We start from the raw sequence: 17,148 nt of genomic DNA, 5'->3' as shown, positions 1-17,148 counted from the left end.
ATCAGATACATAAACCTTACTTTGGCTCCCTCTCCACAATCATAGCTATGAGCTATAGCCATATACTTATGGTATATGACTGTATCTGTGCTCTCTCAGTTTTGTGTTGAAGTGTAATTCTGACCCATCTCCTCTCCTCTGTAGTGTGCATGTACAAAGAGCCATCACTGCATGAAATCGAGGAGAAGCAGCGCTCCAGGAAAAGTTCAGGAACTCCCACCATGAACGGCGGCAAAGTGGTGAACCAGGAGGACAATACAGAGGAGGATGGCTCTTAGCTGCACCTCGGAAGACCACCCTGGATCCCAACTCCTTCATTTCTTACACATTGTTCCAACAAAAATGAAAAGAAGACAAAAAACTGAATTCTTGCCTGTGAAATATTTTAGACAAAAAGGAAAAATATTTGAAATCAGGACATGAATTTACATTTTATGCAAAAGTCTGCTGTGTGGCAGCAGGAGGTTCCTCTCTTCTCTACAGTATTAGTGTTTCAAAGTTAAAACTCCCAAATAAGCTTTAAGCCATGTTAGACTTTCACGCATTAATTTATGAATGCTGCGGTTCTTTCACCTGCTTATATGTGTTGTTACTTCCATGAATAATAATATTGTTATTATTCATTATTGCTCTTATTCTTCGCATCATTATTATGGTTTATTTTAGGACAGTTAGGAATGTTTTTGGCATTGGATGCATAACTGCCAAACTGTCAGATGTTGGAGATGTCTCTGTTTGTTAGAAGGGCACACTGTCCTGAGGGCTTTCTGGGGGGTCAGGACAGACCTCCCTGTTCATCTTGTAGTGTAATCATAAAGTATCTTAGATAGGTGTAATCAAAGATGCTTTCTCCAAGATGGGAGACAGTGGTCTCTCAACGGGGATGTTCTGTCCTAGGTCTTGTGAAGGATCATGGAGGCCTCTACACTTGTGCCCATGAAAGTTACAGCCATATGCAATGCTAAAAAGAGATAAAAGAGGTTTCCAATGTGTTGACTTATTGTCTCTGTCTGCAGATGCCCTGCCCCAGAATTTACCCAGTCAATAACTTAGAGAACCCACTCACTCACATAAATCAGTTGAGGGGGGGGGGGGGGCATGTCATAGTATTGCATTGGGTCTTTCCACAAAGAATGCCTTGGTTATATAAGATCAGGTCTGCTATTTTTTCTGGACACAAGTTCAGTCCTGGTTTCTATATCTCCTGTGATTGCATGAATACCAGTGGAATTAAGAATGTTCCAGATTTTTTTTTAAAGTGCTTTTGGTGTGTTTATTGACTATAGAGCTAAATAGCCTGGGAATAGAATCTAAATTGTTCACCATCATGAAGGAGGTTCCATTTTAAAGGAAAGTGATAGAGTTGGATTTATGGAGCAAACCTGGCCCTCGGCCATTCTTGTGTATAGCATGGACAGTTGTATGAAATGGACTGTGATCAACCCAATATTTCTGTATCTGTATCTTTTCTATTATAACTAGAAATCAGCCTGATTGGTAATAGAAATTAGTTCAGAGCTGGCATTGTGCAAACAAATAGTTGTTTGACATTTGTAGGATACGCTAACAGGGACGATAACACAGGTGATAAGACCGAAGCACCCGCATAACATGAGGACTGGAGATAGAGTCCAGAAACAGTGTTTCCCTGAAGGTGGTGAGCTGAATCAACACTTTTAACTGATCTCATGATTACACACAAAAATTGCTTATGGAAATAGTTCTACACAAAATGATGCGTCCCGATTAGCTCGGCCTCAGCAGATTTCCCCCCCCAATTTAATTCAAGCTATGTTCTGCATTTCATCAACTTCATGAAGGACATGAAGGCTTCTTCCACAAGTATCTGTAATGTCTTTGAGAGTCTTCCACTGGGGGAGTGACACCAGGATCATGTGAGCGTCAGAGTTCATTGGCCAAAAGGGGGGAGGGTGTGTGTCTGTGGAGCCAGGACAGCAGTGCATGTGTCCGCTGGCCAGGTGAGAGTGCCAGTGTGCACTGTGTGTGTGTGACACCGACCCTGCACTGACACTACCCATTCACTGGAAGGTAAGACGGGGGGTTTAGCATCTGGGGATACTGAACTGTTTATTTGTGCTTGCTGATTTTTGCACCTTTAAGAAACACCTTCATATGCATTATGAAATATGAAGCAGAAAAAAAAACAATGAAAATAGGCCAAAAGATCATTTAAAAATAAAAACGGACAATACAAAATACGCCTCTCTATGCTGCTTTTCTCTGACTACAGGCACACACACACACACACACACACACACACACACACACACACACACACACACACAATACTCACACAGGCACACATGGTATATAAACCCTCCCCAGACAAATACACAATCTCTCAGCCTCCACTTTCACACAGATACACAGGCATTTTGCACACAATGCACATACCGGACTGTATTATAGTGACAAAGTCACACAACATCTGACTGCATGTGAACTTGATGGATGGAGTTGATGGATGGCTCACCTGCAATCAATCAGGTAAGTCTGGTGCTGTTACCTGAATGAGCAGGCATGGTGCCAGGTGAGCCTTTCTTTCTTACTTAACAATGTTGCGTAATGGCCCTGATGTGTTTTACCATGTGGGAGCATGCTAGTAGGTTTGGTATGGGATAGTATTGGGTACATAAAGACATACAAAGTCTTAATATGTTAGGACATAACAGGGTGATATGAGATGGGATGATGGATGTTGGGAGATCAGAATGTGTTGGCAATATAATGGGGGTGCAGTTCAGAGGATTGCTGTAAAGCAAGAGCATGCTGGGAGATTGAGTCTATTGGGAAGTTAGAGTACAGCACGTTGGAGATGAGAATATGGTCATGACACTTCTGGATGCTACTGTATGCACTAGCCTTTATAAATAACTTTATTTCCTACACCATACAGGTCACTGCTTTCGTTCAATACTCTGACATCACTGATGTGCAGTAAAATGTTGCATTCTCATATCTGCATTGGGACCAGTTTGTGTCTGTCACTGCTTTAACAGGAGACATAGCATGGCTGTAATGGACTGCCCTGGTGAAAGTAACCATGCCTGGTCCACAGTTTAAATGGGAATACCCCTTCCAAGGGAACAAATGCTTCAGACTGTCCAATGATAATTACACACACTTTGTATGATGCGTATAGTTTAGGAGACACTCCCTCTGACCCACCCACTCAGGCATGCTGTATAGGACTGAAGCAACTTAAGCCCCTTGGGCCATGTTATAGAAAATACCATGACCTCTTGTCCTCCCATCTTCCTTAAAAAGCTGAGCTCAGTTCAGGGGGTTCAGTACATCAGTAAGAGTGTATCTAACCTATCTGCTTCCATTCATGTCACATGCAGAGCCTGTGAACCTCAGAATACAAAAACGCAGCTTGAACAAAGCTGCCAGGGAAATGTGCGCAATAGTAGCATAACTTCTTAGGAGTCACAGAAGAATAGTGATACTATGTTTCACCTTCAAATTGGCTGCAATATTTCTGACAACACCATTTCAGAGGTGTACAGAGCACACCTTCTGGGAAACATGCATGTACAGCTACCTACCACCGTGACCAGTGACGAGTTGACTGTAAACTTGCACAACTGAGACAGGCAGGCAGTCAAGCACTGAACACAACAGTGGGGTTACTATTACACTATCAAATCAATAACTTGCCAATCACGTCCAGGTCTGGTGAGTCTTACCACCTGGGAGCCATGAAACAAAAATGTTTTTTGATATGTACAAAATATATGCATACACAACACACAATTTTATACTGAATCCAATAAATCTAGGAGGTGAAGGACTGTACTTTCAGCAAGCCGTCTAAAAGCTTGTACTGCTTTTCATTCGGTTTCTAAACTGTCACTTCTCAGAATACCAGGGTGCATAAACTGATTACAAGACTCTGGATGATTCTTGTCATTAAGTGGTCAGAGGGCTAGCTGTATAAAAAGCAACTCTTCCCACAAGGTTTTGTATTTCTTTATACACACAAATTAAAAGGCTAGTAGTATTAATTGAGACTAAAACAGCTGTAGGAGGGAAGTTTGGTTATATTGTTCTACGCAAGTGGTTATACATTTTTCATCACTTCTGTACAGACAGAGGCATTTTCTCTCTATTACATAAACAGATTTCAGCAGAAAAAGAAAAAAACACGTTCTTACGCAATACAGGAAATGGTCAGGGTTATTCTGAATGCACCAAAGAAAAAAAACCCCAACATCTAGCTATGTAGGTAGGGTATAGGTCGCAATCGTATAATTATATAAACCGTTATGCAGAATGCAGTTTTCGCCTATTCTTCCAATAGATATTCCAGCCCATTTATTTCGGATAAACTGCAGACGCAGAGTATATTAATGCGTCCATATTTTGCTGGTTGTTGTTGTTTTTTTAAGAAGAGTATATTTCATGAGTATGCAGCTAGCCTTAATCTGCTTGCGTTAGATACACTCTTACTGATGCTTGCGACGTCCCAGACATGTTGAAACAGATTTGAGAATTTCCTGTAGGCGGAGTTTACTGGGAAACTTGAGTTCTGTTTCCGATATAACGCGAAAATTAATCCAGAATTTCTAGATACAAGCATGGGACTTTCAAGGTATGGGTTAGGATTTCTTTCAGTTTTTCTTAATTACAACTACATTTTTGTTGCGTAGGTTAGCCAATCTAAGGCTCCGTCGTAAGAATGATAGTAGCCTACTGTACTTGCGAGTTTACACGGTTTACTACCGTGTAGTTATACGATTTAGATGGCTAAATATTGCACAACCCCGTCAGTTTCTTATTTCCTTTCCAATTGGCTGAAGTAACAAACTGTAAAATTACCTTAAAGTAGCTAATCGGGACCAACTTCATAATTGTCGAATTATAGTAGCCTAAACAGTACGGCAGAAGCGTGTCTAAAACAGACTTCGATTGGATGAGGGCGTCCAAGTCAGACAGGCAGGCTATTGAGGTATGATGGTTATTCTCCCCTGGACCAAACTTGCACATTTTCAAGTCCAGAGACTTCTCATCTTTTTTATACAACGAGGGCTTGGTGACAAAATTGGGTAAGAACACGAGGTCTCTTTCTGTCACAGTTCTTCAGTCTATACCTGCCTGTTTCGTAGGCTATGACCCGCTTCGCGTCGTCATGCGTTCCTCTCTGCCTGACCCATTATTTTCAGAAGCTCGGCGTGGGAGCAGTGTGAGCGTAGTGCATAGCCCCTGGATAACAGTCCCTCACCTTTCTAATGAGACCCCCCTTTCTCACCAAAATGTGTGGGGTAATTAATTTTCTAATTAATTTGTGTAACCTACTGGACCATGTAAAAGCTGCTGTTGTTCCTACCTTGTGTGAATCAATCCAGTTCTTTTTTAAATTAGAATTTAGCCCCATTAAGGAATTGAAGACCTTCTACTGGAATCACTTGCTGTAATTGCTACAGCCACTGCAAAACTACAGTATCGGACTTGGAGGATAAGTGGATGTTTAGCTGATCAAATAATGAGGTGTCTCCTGGAATAAAAATGTAGCTTGTATCCTAGCAAGTTGCTTAATTAATTTCATTTGAAGCCCCTGATATCAGCATTTATCTTTATATGGCAGTGGTTGAGATAATTTTATTTTAGTTGAGATAATTAGCAAAATGGAGCTCTTTCAAAAAGTAGCAAGTTTGTGCTGTAGTATCTTGTGCTGTAGTGTATGAGGTTAGGAATTGACAAAAAAGTAGGTAAACCCAGAACTGAACTTGAAATTGCCACAGTTTGGTAAGCAGAGCATTTGATTTGGTTCTTACTGTAGTTGCCACTTGATGCTATGAAAAACAATGGCCTACAGATGTTAAAAACAATTAATTAAGGGACAAACAGCCCAGCCATACATGACAGTGGCATTACCTCTTTTCATTTCATTCAGGCAGGTTTTTAATTTCCAATGAATAATAATAATAATAATAATAGCAGCTTGCATTTATGGAGTGCTTTTCTCACACTCACTTCAAAGGTGCCAGAACTGTCACCCCACATCAAATGAGGTGAAAAGGGAAATAGAAATCTTTGGTGTTTGAAAAAGTACATCACTAAATCTTTGGTATGGTATTTACGTGTTAGGAAATACCATCTGAAAGAATCGAGAATAAAGGTGTTACGTGCTAGATTCTTAGTTACCAAAACATATGCTCATGCTGAGTGCATACACTTCTGACAGCAATGATTACATATGCAGCTAATTGAACAAGAAAATTGTGCGCCAACTTTTTCAATATTTTAAAATATTTAATCTGTGGTTTAAGCAATGTATGAGCTGAGCATGAACAGATTCAAAAGTTGTGCTTCCTGTTGTGGTTTATGAATAACTCCACTGAATGATACAAGCTAACCTCGCTAAGGTTACATTTATTCACCAGACATTAATCCATATTTAATCCAACATATTGTAGTCCCAATATAAAAAAAGGTTTGTGTGTGTAGCTAGCTAATTTAACTAGCAACCATTTTAGGTAGATTCAAAGAAGCTTGTTTGTGTTAATTTTCAAATCAATTACTTACTTGATAAGAGGCATGGTTGAGTCTTTTATGTGGTGGCTAGAAGTTTTTAATAATAGCCAAGATCTCTCACAGATGTGGATACAATGGTTTTCCTAATGAATTGAGGACCAGAGGCTGTGTGCTAAGTTTAGTTTTAACCCTTTAATATTCCTCCAGATTTTTCAGCAAGGTTGCTGTAGGCCAAATATGATCCACTGCTCAGTTTTGTAGACGGGTGAAAATATAAAGTGCGCATCCATTGAGAAGCGAAGAGTGCGAGGTGCGAGGAGGATGTCACATCTTGCTTCCTTTCTCTCCTGCTCTCTCTCTCCATCTTGTGTCTTCTGTTGTCCCTCCCAGGCCCAGTCTTCTCGCTGTACTCCTTACGCTTTCTGTGCTGGTGGATCCTGGAGAAGCCTCAGGTCAGCTCAGAGACAGACACGCCTATGGGCTCTTTCCAATCGCTTATTTTTAACTGGGGCGGCTGTTGCCTAGTGGCTAATGTACATGACTGGGACCTGGAAGGTTGGTGGTTCAATCATCGGTGTAGCCATGACAAGATCCACACAGCTGTTGGGCCCTTGAGCAAGGCCCTTAACCCCACATTGTAAGTCGCTTTAGATAAAAAAATAAACTGAAGTATTAGTATTAAGTATAGTATTTTACCTCCTTGTTTCTTTTCCTTGCATCCTTTCCTCATTCCTAGCTCCACCCATTGGAGAAGGCAAGAAAGGAAGCAAGGAATGAAAGCAAGGATGGAGGAGTCAAGAAAGTGTGAATGAGGCAAATTAATTAATGGGTCCTTGCTCCTTCACACGTCAATCAATTACAGACATGGTAGATGGGGAGAGGTGGAACCACAGGCTGTTCATTCATTCTTCACACATTCCCAAAAAATACTTCTGCAAAGGATGCACTCATGTTTCCTTGCTCAGTAATTCTTCAGGAGCCATCTTTGAATGTCCTCAAAGATGGTGGAACTTTCCAGGGTAGTCAAGGAATGAGGGGACAAGGAAGGATAAAATAATCAATTGGAATGAGCCCACAGTCACACAGCCCAGTCCAATAACAAAAAAAACAACAACCTTCAGCCCTGTGCTGTAGATAGTGTGACTGTTTGAAGTAAGTGTGCTTGCAAGTGTGGGTATGTGTGTGAATGCACAAATGGCAGTATTTTTGTGTGAGTTAGTGAATTAATTTGTGTGTGCTTGCATGGTTGTGTGTGTGCGTGAGTGGGTGAGTAAATATTTGTTTTTCTGTGCATGAGTGTGTGTACGTGTGTGTTAGTGACTATTGTATGTTTGACTGCGTGTGTGTGCGTGCTTAATCTCTCCGTGTTATTCCCTAACAGCTGCGTGCCGTGATTGGGACACGACACGTGGTGCGGGTGTTGGTGTGGTGCGGGTGTACCAGGGTGAGGTTGGCAGACTGGCCTGCCCCATTTTCCAAAACCTCAGGCTCTCCAACTACAGCCTGCTTTGGTACCGGGTCCAGCCCGGCCAGGACCTGGGGCAGCCAATGAATGTCAGCCGCCCAGGCCACAGGATCAGCGCAGAGGGCGAGTGGCTGTGGTTCCTGCCGGCAGTCACTGCAGACGCAGGGCGCTACATCTGTGCGCTCAGGTACGGAGCAGCGTGCACACTACAGAGAGCTACATATAATATTTTTATTGTCAAACAAAAACAAACAAAGATGCACATTACAATTACACAAACAAAAGCATAAAATACATATGAATAGGAAGGCGTGTTATCCCTGACAGCGAAGGGTCTGGGTTGCTGCATGTTCAGCTCCCACACCCAAACCCAACCCCGCGGCGTGAGTATCAGTGCTACGTCAAAGCAATTAATTGTTTGTGTATATATCCAAAATAACAAGAAGAACTTAATTGTTTATTGCTTTTTTTTCATAATAATTTCATAATTTTCATAATTTCATAATAGTAATAATAATAATATACAGCTGCAAAGTTGTAAATAACAGTAACATCCTTAATTTATAGTGTACCTGTATCCTTATGAGCCCAGATATTGACCTAGGCTGGGCTTCCCAGATGCGCCACACACACCCCAGCGCCACACACACCCCAGCGCCACACACACCCCAGTGTCACACACACTCCAGTGTCACACACACCCCAGCGCCACACACACCCCAGCCCAGCGCCACACACACCCCAGCACCACACACACTCCAGTGTCACACACACCCCAGTGTCACACACACCCCAGCGCCACACACACTCCAGTGTCACACACACCCCAGCGCCACACACACTCCAGTGTCACACACACCCCAGTGTCACACACACCCCAGCACCACACACACTCCAGTGTCACACACACCCCAGCACCACACACACCCCAGTGTCACACACACCCCAGCGCCACACACACTCCAGTGTCACACACACCCCAGTGTCACACACACTCCAGTGTCACACACACCCCAGCGCCACACACACCCCAGCCCAGCGCCACACACACCCCAGCGCCACGCACACTCCAGCGCCACACACACCCCAGCGCCACACACACTCCAGCGCCACACACACCCCACCCCAGCGCCACACACACTCCAGCGCCACACACACCCCAGCGCCACACACACTCCAGCGCCACACACACCCCACCCCAGCGCCACACACACCCCACCCCAGCGCCACACACACCCCAGCGCCACACACACCCCAGCGCCACACACACCCCAGCGCCACACACACCCCAGCGCCACACACACCCCAGCGCCACGCACACCCCAGCGCCACGCACACCCCAGCGCCACACACACCCCAGCGCCACACACACCCCAGCGCCACACACACCCCAGCGCCACGCACACCCCAGCCCAGCGCCACACACACCCCAGCGCCACACACACCCCAGCGCCACACACACCCCACCCCAGCGCCACACACACCCCAGTGCCACGCCCCCCGCAGGGCCCCCCCCTGGGCCGCCAAGCCGTCCCCCGGATCCCCCGTCAGCCTGCGGCTAAGAGAGGATCTGGGAAACAGCTCGGCAACCCAAGGAAGACCCCTCGACACAGTGATCTACATGACAGATCACCCAGCATTATATGGTTCACGCTATCAGCTCGAAAAAAAGACCTGAATTCCAGTTATTAATAATGAGTCATAATAAGTGATGAGCTACAAACCAAAATGACAGAAAGAAAAATGTACACTTTGGTGTGAGGTTTCATATGTGAAGAGAATATGGATAAACTCAGCTATGCAGGACATTGGAAATGATATGTTTGAACTAAAAGGACAAAGAAAAAGAACAAATGAGAATGCTCCTAAAAATAACAATTCATGTTCCAGCACATGAAATGATTAGAGAACAGCTGGGTGAGATTTGGGACAACCCTACTCCTAACCCTTCTCTCAAACAGAAATGGGACTCAGAGTGTGGCCATGGGACTAGAGGTACTGCCCAGACCCAGTGAGGTGTGTGTGACTGAGGCAGCTGCAGACCCCGTCCGAAGAAAGGCTTCTATAGATGAAGGCCTGACAGTCCACTGTCCAGACGTCCAAGAATATCAGCTTCCCAAACGTATATCTGTGGCCTGGTTCGGACCAGTACGTGCACCCACCCCCGGCTGCACTCATCTGCTGTCACCTGTCATCTTTTTCACTTGTTTTACTTGCTGATGTTTGCCTTGCTTCTCACTCTCTGTTCTCGTGTACTGGGCTTACCTTTGTTCCCTATGTTTTTGTTTCTGGTTGCATTTGTGTGTGACTTTCTATGGTTGTCTGTCTCACTTTGTGCCGCAGCCTCTCCGATAACCTGTAACTGTGTACTTCTCTTTGTTGTGCAGAAGTGCAAAACGAGTTGGACTCATGAACGCGTGGTGAAGAACAACAATTTTGTCATTCATAAGATGATTGAACATTATGAGGGGAACTACACCTGTGTGGTCACCTACCAGTCTGGCGGAAGAACACTGAACTTCACCAGGGTGGTCACTCTGAAGGCTGTGTGTAAGAATCAATGCATTGGAACTGTGATACCACAGTAAAATATACCTGATTAAGCCCCAATAATGAAATAATGATTAGTAAAATTACCTACAATGACACTGACTGAACTGAACTGACTCAAAAGGGGTGCAGACCGAATAGGAGAGAAACTGGAGAGGTCAAGGCATGCCCCATGACTGCAGAGCCCAGAGATGTGGCCAGAGTGTAGGGTTTGAAGCTTGACTGAGCTCTTCAGCCACCTGTCCAGTAATAATTGCAAATTGGAACAAAATAATTTTTTTAAACTAATTTCACACCAAAATAATGGATGCGAATGCAAAGCTCCATAGTTTAGCTTTACTCCATGTCAGTCAGCTTTTAGTATTATAAGTTGAGAATAAGTAGACAGCTGCAGTCAGAAGGGGTGGGACATAAGTCTGTTTTCTTTTCCATGTATACAGCTTCCTCTAGGTTGGGCAAAACCCCGATAATACACAACCCAGATCCAAAGGAAATCTACACAGTCAAATTAGGTTTGTGAATTTCATATTTTATAATGTTTTCCTTCATGTTTGTGGTGTACACTGATTTTGCCTTTATAATACCGCTGTCTTCTTCACTAACTTCGGCGTATTCTGTTCGTTAGCTGATGTTTCTGATTGGCCATTGATCATTATTCATACCCATTCATTATACCCATTCCTCAAAACGGGAGGTGGGGTTGTATAAATGTTATGCTTTAAGCTTGATTGGGCTTATTTTTCTTTAAATAATTTTTTCCAATTTTACCCTTTTGCACCCAATTTGGTAGCCAATTATACCCTATCTAATCCAATTAGTGCTAGCTGGGGATACACCGCCTTACGACCCCGTCCCTCGGTGGACCAGGAGGATCTTGCGACACTGAGAGTGACGCGCCTTTTCAAAGCCGTCTCATCTCAATTAGACCGTTACTCCGAGGCACCCAGGGCGCTGTTTACAGTGATCCCGCTAACCCTGCCAAGTCCCTCCCCTGGAGCAGCGAGCCAATTATGCTGCTCCACGAGAGCCGGCCAAACTGGGCTTTTTTGGCAGGACCGGGAATGTGTGCTTCTTTGGGCTTTTTTGTTATTTTGCTTTAATAAGCCCTTTTGAGCTCATAGATGCATTTTACCTGATGTCTGTTTAGGACATGCTTCCAGGAAGTACAAGGGAAAATGTTCAGTGTTTTAAGAGTTTATGAGGACAATAAGGATAAAATGTATGATCCACTATATCACAATTTCAACACTGAAATATTCATGTGTAGTCTGTATAGCCATTGCATTGCACCCTGTAGTAGGTGCTGGATAAAGGTGTGAATATTGAAGTGTTTTATTCCGGCATGGTCTTTGGGGTTGCTTGGGGAGAAAATCTTCCCTGCTTTACTGCAGCTGTGCTCCCTTGCAGGCAGGCGAGTAACTGGAAATGCTGGGGCCCCTTAAAGAATAATGCATTGGGCCCCTTATCATACTGTAGCATAAAGAATGTGTGGCATTGGGCCCCTAGAAGTCTCCCCACTTACGGTGGTGCTGCTTGCAGGGTCTGTGGCCCGCCTGGACTGCAGCGCGTTAGTGTACCACGCGGATTTCAGCCCACAGGTGTGGTGGGAAATCGATGGGAGGAGACTGGAGCTGCTGTCAGATCAGCGCATCACAAACGAAGCCAGGTGAGACAGACAGACGGACGGACAGACCGATAGACTTACCTCTCTATTGCGTATCACCTCCTGGCCTCATCTGCCTGACCCCCCTGCGCTCTTACAGCTGTGAGGAAGATTTGCTGGAGGACAGGACCATGAAGAGTGTGCTTGTCATCCAGAAATTCAGCTCCCAGGACTTTCGGCGCGAGTACACCTGCTACGCCCTTAACAGCAAGGGCAATGCCTCGCAGAGAGCCGTCCTGAAGTTAGAGCGTGAGTCATTTGTGACAGAGTGGCGGCGTCGCTGTGGCCTGCAGTCTGAAGGTGTTAAACGCGCTCATTTGTCTTGCAGCGTACGTGTACTCCGTCGAGCTGGGCTGCGTTCTGGGTGCGGTTTTCTTACTGACACTGATTGCGTTCACGGTTTATCACGTGTTCCGGCTGGAGCTGCTGCTGCTCTATCGTGCCTACTGCGGTCCCTATGAGAGCGACACAGGTGAGGGTGCGATGTGGTCGCCGTGTCACTAGCACTGACATCCTCTCCTTCTCACTGTCGCTCCCCACTTCCTCTCAAATTCAGTCAAACTGTTGATGAAATGGGCGTGTCATCAATTGTGTTATGTAGAGTTTAGTTGATTCGATAAAACAACAGAAAGAATATCAATATAGCCATATTTTTTATCTTTAGTTCCTCCCTTTCTCTTCTGTCACACTCTCTGTCAAAAAAGCTTATTCAAATTTGAACTATGAAAAGCTTTCTTATACCTTTACTAAGGAAGTGGTTGAATACACCTGACTGATCAGAAACAGGAAATGTAAAAATCTCCTCTCTCTGTCTCTTTCTCCCTCGTAGATGGAAAGGAGTACGACGTGTACATCTCTTACGCCAGGAACAGTGAAGAGGAACAGTTTGTGCTCATGACGCTCCGGAGGGTTCTGGAGAACGAACTGGGATATAAAGTGTTCATCTTTGACCGAGACAGCCTGCCAGGGGGCAGTGAGTATGAGACGTCCGCAGATCGGGCAGTGATAGTGGGCCAGCCTGAGAGGGGAGTGTGTGTGAGAGAGTGTGTGTTACAGTGAGAGTGGGCCAGCCTGAGAGGGGAGTGTGTGTGAGAGAGTGTGTGTTACAGTGAGAGTGGGCCAGCCTGAGAGGGGAGTGTGTGTGAGAGAGTGTGTGTTACAGTGAGAGTGGGCCAGCCTGAGAGGGGAGTGTGTGTGAGAGAGTGTGTGTTACAGTGAGAGTGGGCCAGCCTGAGAGGGGAGTGTGTGTGAGAGAGTGTGTGTTACAGTGAGAGTGGGCCAGCCTGAGAGGGGAGTGTGTGTGAGAGAGTGTGTGTTACAGTGAGAGTGGGCCAACCTGAGAGGGGAGTGTGTGTGAGAGAGTGTGTGTTACAGTGAGAGTGCGAGTGTAATGTCGTAGGGTATAACAGAGCTAATGTTAATGTAACTGTGTGTACTAGGTACTGTGAGTGTAACGGTAGCGGTACATTAGTGAGAGTAACAATGTGGAAGTGTGTGTGTGTGGGTGTGTTGCAGTGATAATGTAGTAGTGTAGTGTAGCAGTGTATACTGGTGCTAGTGTTAGTGTGTAACTATGTTTACTAGGTACAGTGAGTTTAACAGTGTGTGTGTGTGTATCAGCAGGTGTAACAGTAACAGTGTGTGTGTGTGTGTGTATCAGCAGGTGTAACAGTAACAGTGTGTGTGTGTGTGTATCAGCAGGTGTAACTAACAGTGTGTGTGTGTATCAGCAGGTGTAACAGTAACAGTGTGTGTGTGTATCAGCAGGTGTAACAGTAACAGTAACAGTGTGTGTGTGTATCAGCAGGTGTAACAGTAACACTGCGAGTACGATGTTGTGTAACGTTCTCCTCCCTCCTCTCCAGCCATCACAGATGAGACGTTGAGCTGCGTGGGCCGCAGTCGCTGCTTGATGGTGGTGCTGAGTCCTCGCTACGTGCTGCAGGGGACCCAGGCTCTGCTGGAGCTGAAGGCTGGCCTGGACACCATGGCGCAGGCCGGACACCTCCGGATCATCCTGGTGCAGTACCAGCCCATGGCCAGGTCCAGCTGGGTGCGGGAGCTGCGCAGGGCCCGCGTGGCACTCACCCTCGTCCAGTGGAAGGGCGAGAAGTCCTCCCACCTGTCCTCACGCTTCTGGAAGCAGCTCCAAGTGGAGCTCCCTGTGAGGAGGAGGAAACCTGCACTCACTGAGGACTGCAGTGCCATCCCACTGACAGCACTCACACACACTGACAGCACTCACACATACACTGAGTACACACACACTGACAACACTCACACATACACTGACAGCACTCACACGCACACTGATAACACTCCCACTCTGACAGCACCCACACACTGAGTATACACACACTGACAACACTCACACACTGAGTACACACACACTGACAACATTCAGACACTGAGTACACACACATTGACAACACTCACACACTGAGTACACACACTGACAACACTCACACACTGAGTACACACACTGACAACACTCACACACTGAGTACACACACTGACAACACTCACACTGAGCACGAGCACGTATGCAGCACACGCATGCACACCAGACCAATGTGGGGTCAATACATACAGTGCAGTCTGTTCTTTTGGCTCTGTACTGCAGCACGTTGGATTCAAAATGGAACAATGAGTATGAGGTCAAAGTGCGGTCCGTGTAGGAATTACATCCATTTTTATACATAGTTGTCCCATTTTAGAGGACCAAAAGTAATTGGACAGTTGGCTTCTCTGATTTGTCCAGTGTACTCAGTCATGTCCGTAGTGCAGGTTTGAGACAGCTTTCACTATCTAGTATTGATTCTAGTCTTCTGCTTGTCTTAGGAGACTTTTATTGGCGTTTGTCAATATGAGGGCCAGAGTTGTGCCAGTGAAAGTCAAGGAAGCAATTAGGCAGAGAAATAAGAAGAAAAAAACTGTCACCGAAACAAATTGTTTTGAACATAATTAATAAGAAAGAGCACTGAGTATTAAATTACAAAATTACAAAATACAAAATTACAAAATAGAAAAGTATTTGCAATTACTTTCAAATATGACAAAAAAATAACATTTCAAATACAGAATTTTCAAATACGAAGTATTTGATTGAATGAAAACACTTTCACAACATAACGCCAGTGGTGTAACATGCACAATTACACCAGGCTGTTGAAAATGCAAGAACTGGATATACAGGGCGGCCTGTAGCGTAGTGCTTATGGTGAATGACTAGGACACCCAAGGTCGGTGGTTCTAATGCTGGTGTAGCCATAATAAGATCCACACAGCCATTGGGCCCTTGAGCAAGGCCCTCAACCCTGCACTGCTCCAGCGGAGGATTGTCTCCTGCTTAGCCTAATCAACTGTATGTCGCTCTGGATAAGAGCATCTGCAAAATGCCAATAATGTAATGTAATATCAGCTCTGTAAGTGGAGCCTTTTGATGAACGCGTCAGGTGACTGGTGATGGCAGTTCAATTAACTGTGGATTATAATAATAATGTTAATATTATTATAATTATGTATGATATGTATTTTAAATGTTTTATTTAAGTGTATTTTTATTTGAATGTATTAGAGGCTCTAAATACTATTTGAAGTATTTATCCCAGGGAAGTATTTATTTTTTATGTACTATGTATGTATTTGGTTTTCCATGAAAAGTATTTAAATGAACCAAATAGAAAATACATTTCATCCATAAATGTATTTGGAAATACTTCAGATATGTATATATACACACTCAAATGCACATACAACACACACAATAACAATTGTTGTTTTGTCATGTTGATAATTTTGCAGATCGGTGTGTAACAGCACTTTTCATAAGACTACAGTGTGTCAGCAGCCAGCTAACATCTCCATAGTCTTTCCACACGGTGACGCTCTTAGTGTGCCACAGCAATGGTGTATGGAAATCAGGGACTGAAAGGTGTGCAGCTGACCTGTAGTACTGTGTGATACAGGGGGCTTATTTAACAAGATGAGTCACTTGGCAGCTCCAAGCTTTCATCGTGATCCTGATCAGTCCTGATACAGAGTACTCTGACAGTAACTCATACAGTGCACATCTTTTCCCATTGCTGGTGGCTGAGGCAAGCTTTCCCCTCTTCACTGTTAAACGCTTTGAGTGAGAAAAGCCCGATATATACAGTAAATGCAACTGTCGTTCTGTCCCTCTTGAACTCATAGTTCTGAGTTGTAACTGAATTTTGTTTTCTGATGGCAGCAATTATCTGGCTCTAAAAATTATTCAGTATAATTATATGTTTCCTTTAAATTAAAGGAAATGTAATAATAAGCAAATCCAACAATTGGACACTGCATTGTTTAGACTCCCCAAAAGCATGATTGACACCAGCAAGGTTATGAAAACCATGCAGGGAGCAGCATTCATAGTTGCTGTGCAGTCATACCTTCACCATTGAAACAGCTGGCACTCCTGGTGGCATTAGTCAGGAATTTTGTTTATTGCAAGCAGAATGAATCCTGTGTTTTTCATATCAGTGTTGATTTGAGGAGACTAATTATAAAAGAATCGTGGTCAGCAACTTGTTCAGATTTTTATTATATTTTAAATAAAAAAAGTATTTTTTAATTGTTGTTTCAGTTTCTTCATGGGTGGTTATGGCAAGATGGCATGTGGCAATGAGACCAATTAAGCAATGGCACATTCGGTATCAGATGAGGACCAAAGCACACACTGGATGAAACCATTCATTCCCCCTGGCCTCATAGCAGCTGCATTCTCAAACTTGCTTAGATGGACTCTACTCTACTCTGGTTAAGGAAAGGAAATCCATTATTTTTGTTACATAAAAGAAAGCAAAAAAGAATCATAATTGAACACTTCAGTCTTGTGAGCTTTGCGTCACATCCAACTGCATGCTACTCCAATCATTCACCAGCAGGTGGCATGTAGGAGCTACAGATGTACCAGCGTTGGTTACTTGGCTGGAGGGAGTCCCTC

The 17,148-nt window shown here is 44.3% G+C and overlaps 2 protein-coding genes across 4 annotated transcripts in view; both read left to right on the top strand.

Moving 5' to 3' along the window:
* The window catches only part of LOC133108014 (fibroblast growth factor 12-like), a 47,389-nt gene extending 45,170 nt beyond the window's left edge, over nucleotides 1-2,219 (top strand). For both annotated transcript variants that reach the window (XM_061217417.1, XM_061217416.1), the window contains exon 5: nucleotides 145-2,219. In XM_061217417.1, coding sequence (XP_061073401.1) covers nucleotides 145-278 — 134 coding nt within the window. In that variant the 3' untranslated portion in view covers nucleotides 279-2,219. The remainder of the gene's footprint in view (nucleotides 1-144) is intronic.
* Nucleotides 2,220-4,544: 2,325 nt separating this feature from the next.
* Nucleotides 4,545-16,723, top strand: LOC133108006 (interleukin-1 receptor accessory protein). Of its 2 annotated transcripts, none has more exons than XM_061217393.1 (11): nucleotides 4,545-4,615; nucleotides 6,889-6,950; nucleotides 7,880-8,150; nucleotides 9,925-10,111; nucleotides 10,351-10,513; nucleotides 10,954-11,025; nucleotides 12,053-12,179; nucleotides 12,277-12,425; nucleotides 12,505-12,648; nucleotides 13,006-13,149; nucleotides 14,042-16,723. In XM_061217393.1, exons 1-11 carry the CDS (start codon nucleotides 4,602-4,604, stop codon nucleotides 14,521-14,523), a joined length of 1,815 nt encoding a protein of 604 aa, XP_061073377.1. In that variant the 5' UTR covers nucleotides 4,545-4,601; the 3' UTR covers nucleotides 14,524-16,723. The 2 variants fall into 2 exon arrangements, with proteins under 2 accessions (XP_061073377.1, XP_061073376.1); XM_061217392.1 differs by having other exon boundaries at nucleotides 4,547-5,069.
* The last annotated feature ends 425 nt before the right edge of the window (nucleotides 16,724-17,148 follow it).

Source organism: Conger conger, chromosome 13 (assembly GCF_963514075.1).
Source record: "Conger conger chromosome 13, fConCon1.1, whole genome shotgun sequence".
In the NCBI taxonomy this organism is placed as follows: Eukaryota; Metazoa; Chordata; class Actinopteri; order Anguilliformes; family Congridae; genus Conger; species Conger conger.
Note: the sequence above shows the minus strand (reverse complement) of the source record. Positions and strands in the feature narration are given on the sequence as shown.

Excerpts from the sequence above, each read along its gene's own strand:
- LOC133108006 (XM_061217392.1), top strand. The coding sequence starts at position 4,975 with ATGATGGTTATTCTCCCCTGGACCAAACTTGCACATTTTCAAGTCCAG. Across the intron at positions 5,070-6,888 it reads GGGCTTGGTGACAAAATTGG|GCCCAGTCTTCTCGCTGTAC; the intron begins GTAAGAACACGA and ends TGTCCCTCCCAG. Across the intron at positions 12,649-13,005 it reads TCCCTATGAGAGCGACACAG|ATGGAAAGGAGTACGACGTG; the intron begins GTGAGGGTGCGA and ends TCTCCCTCGTAG.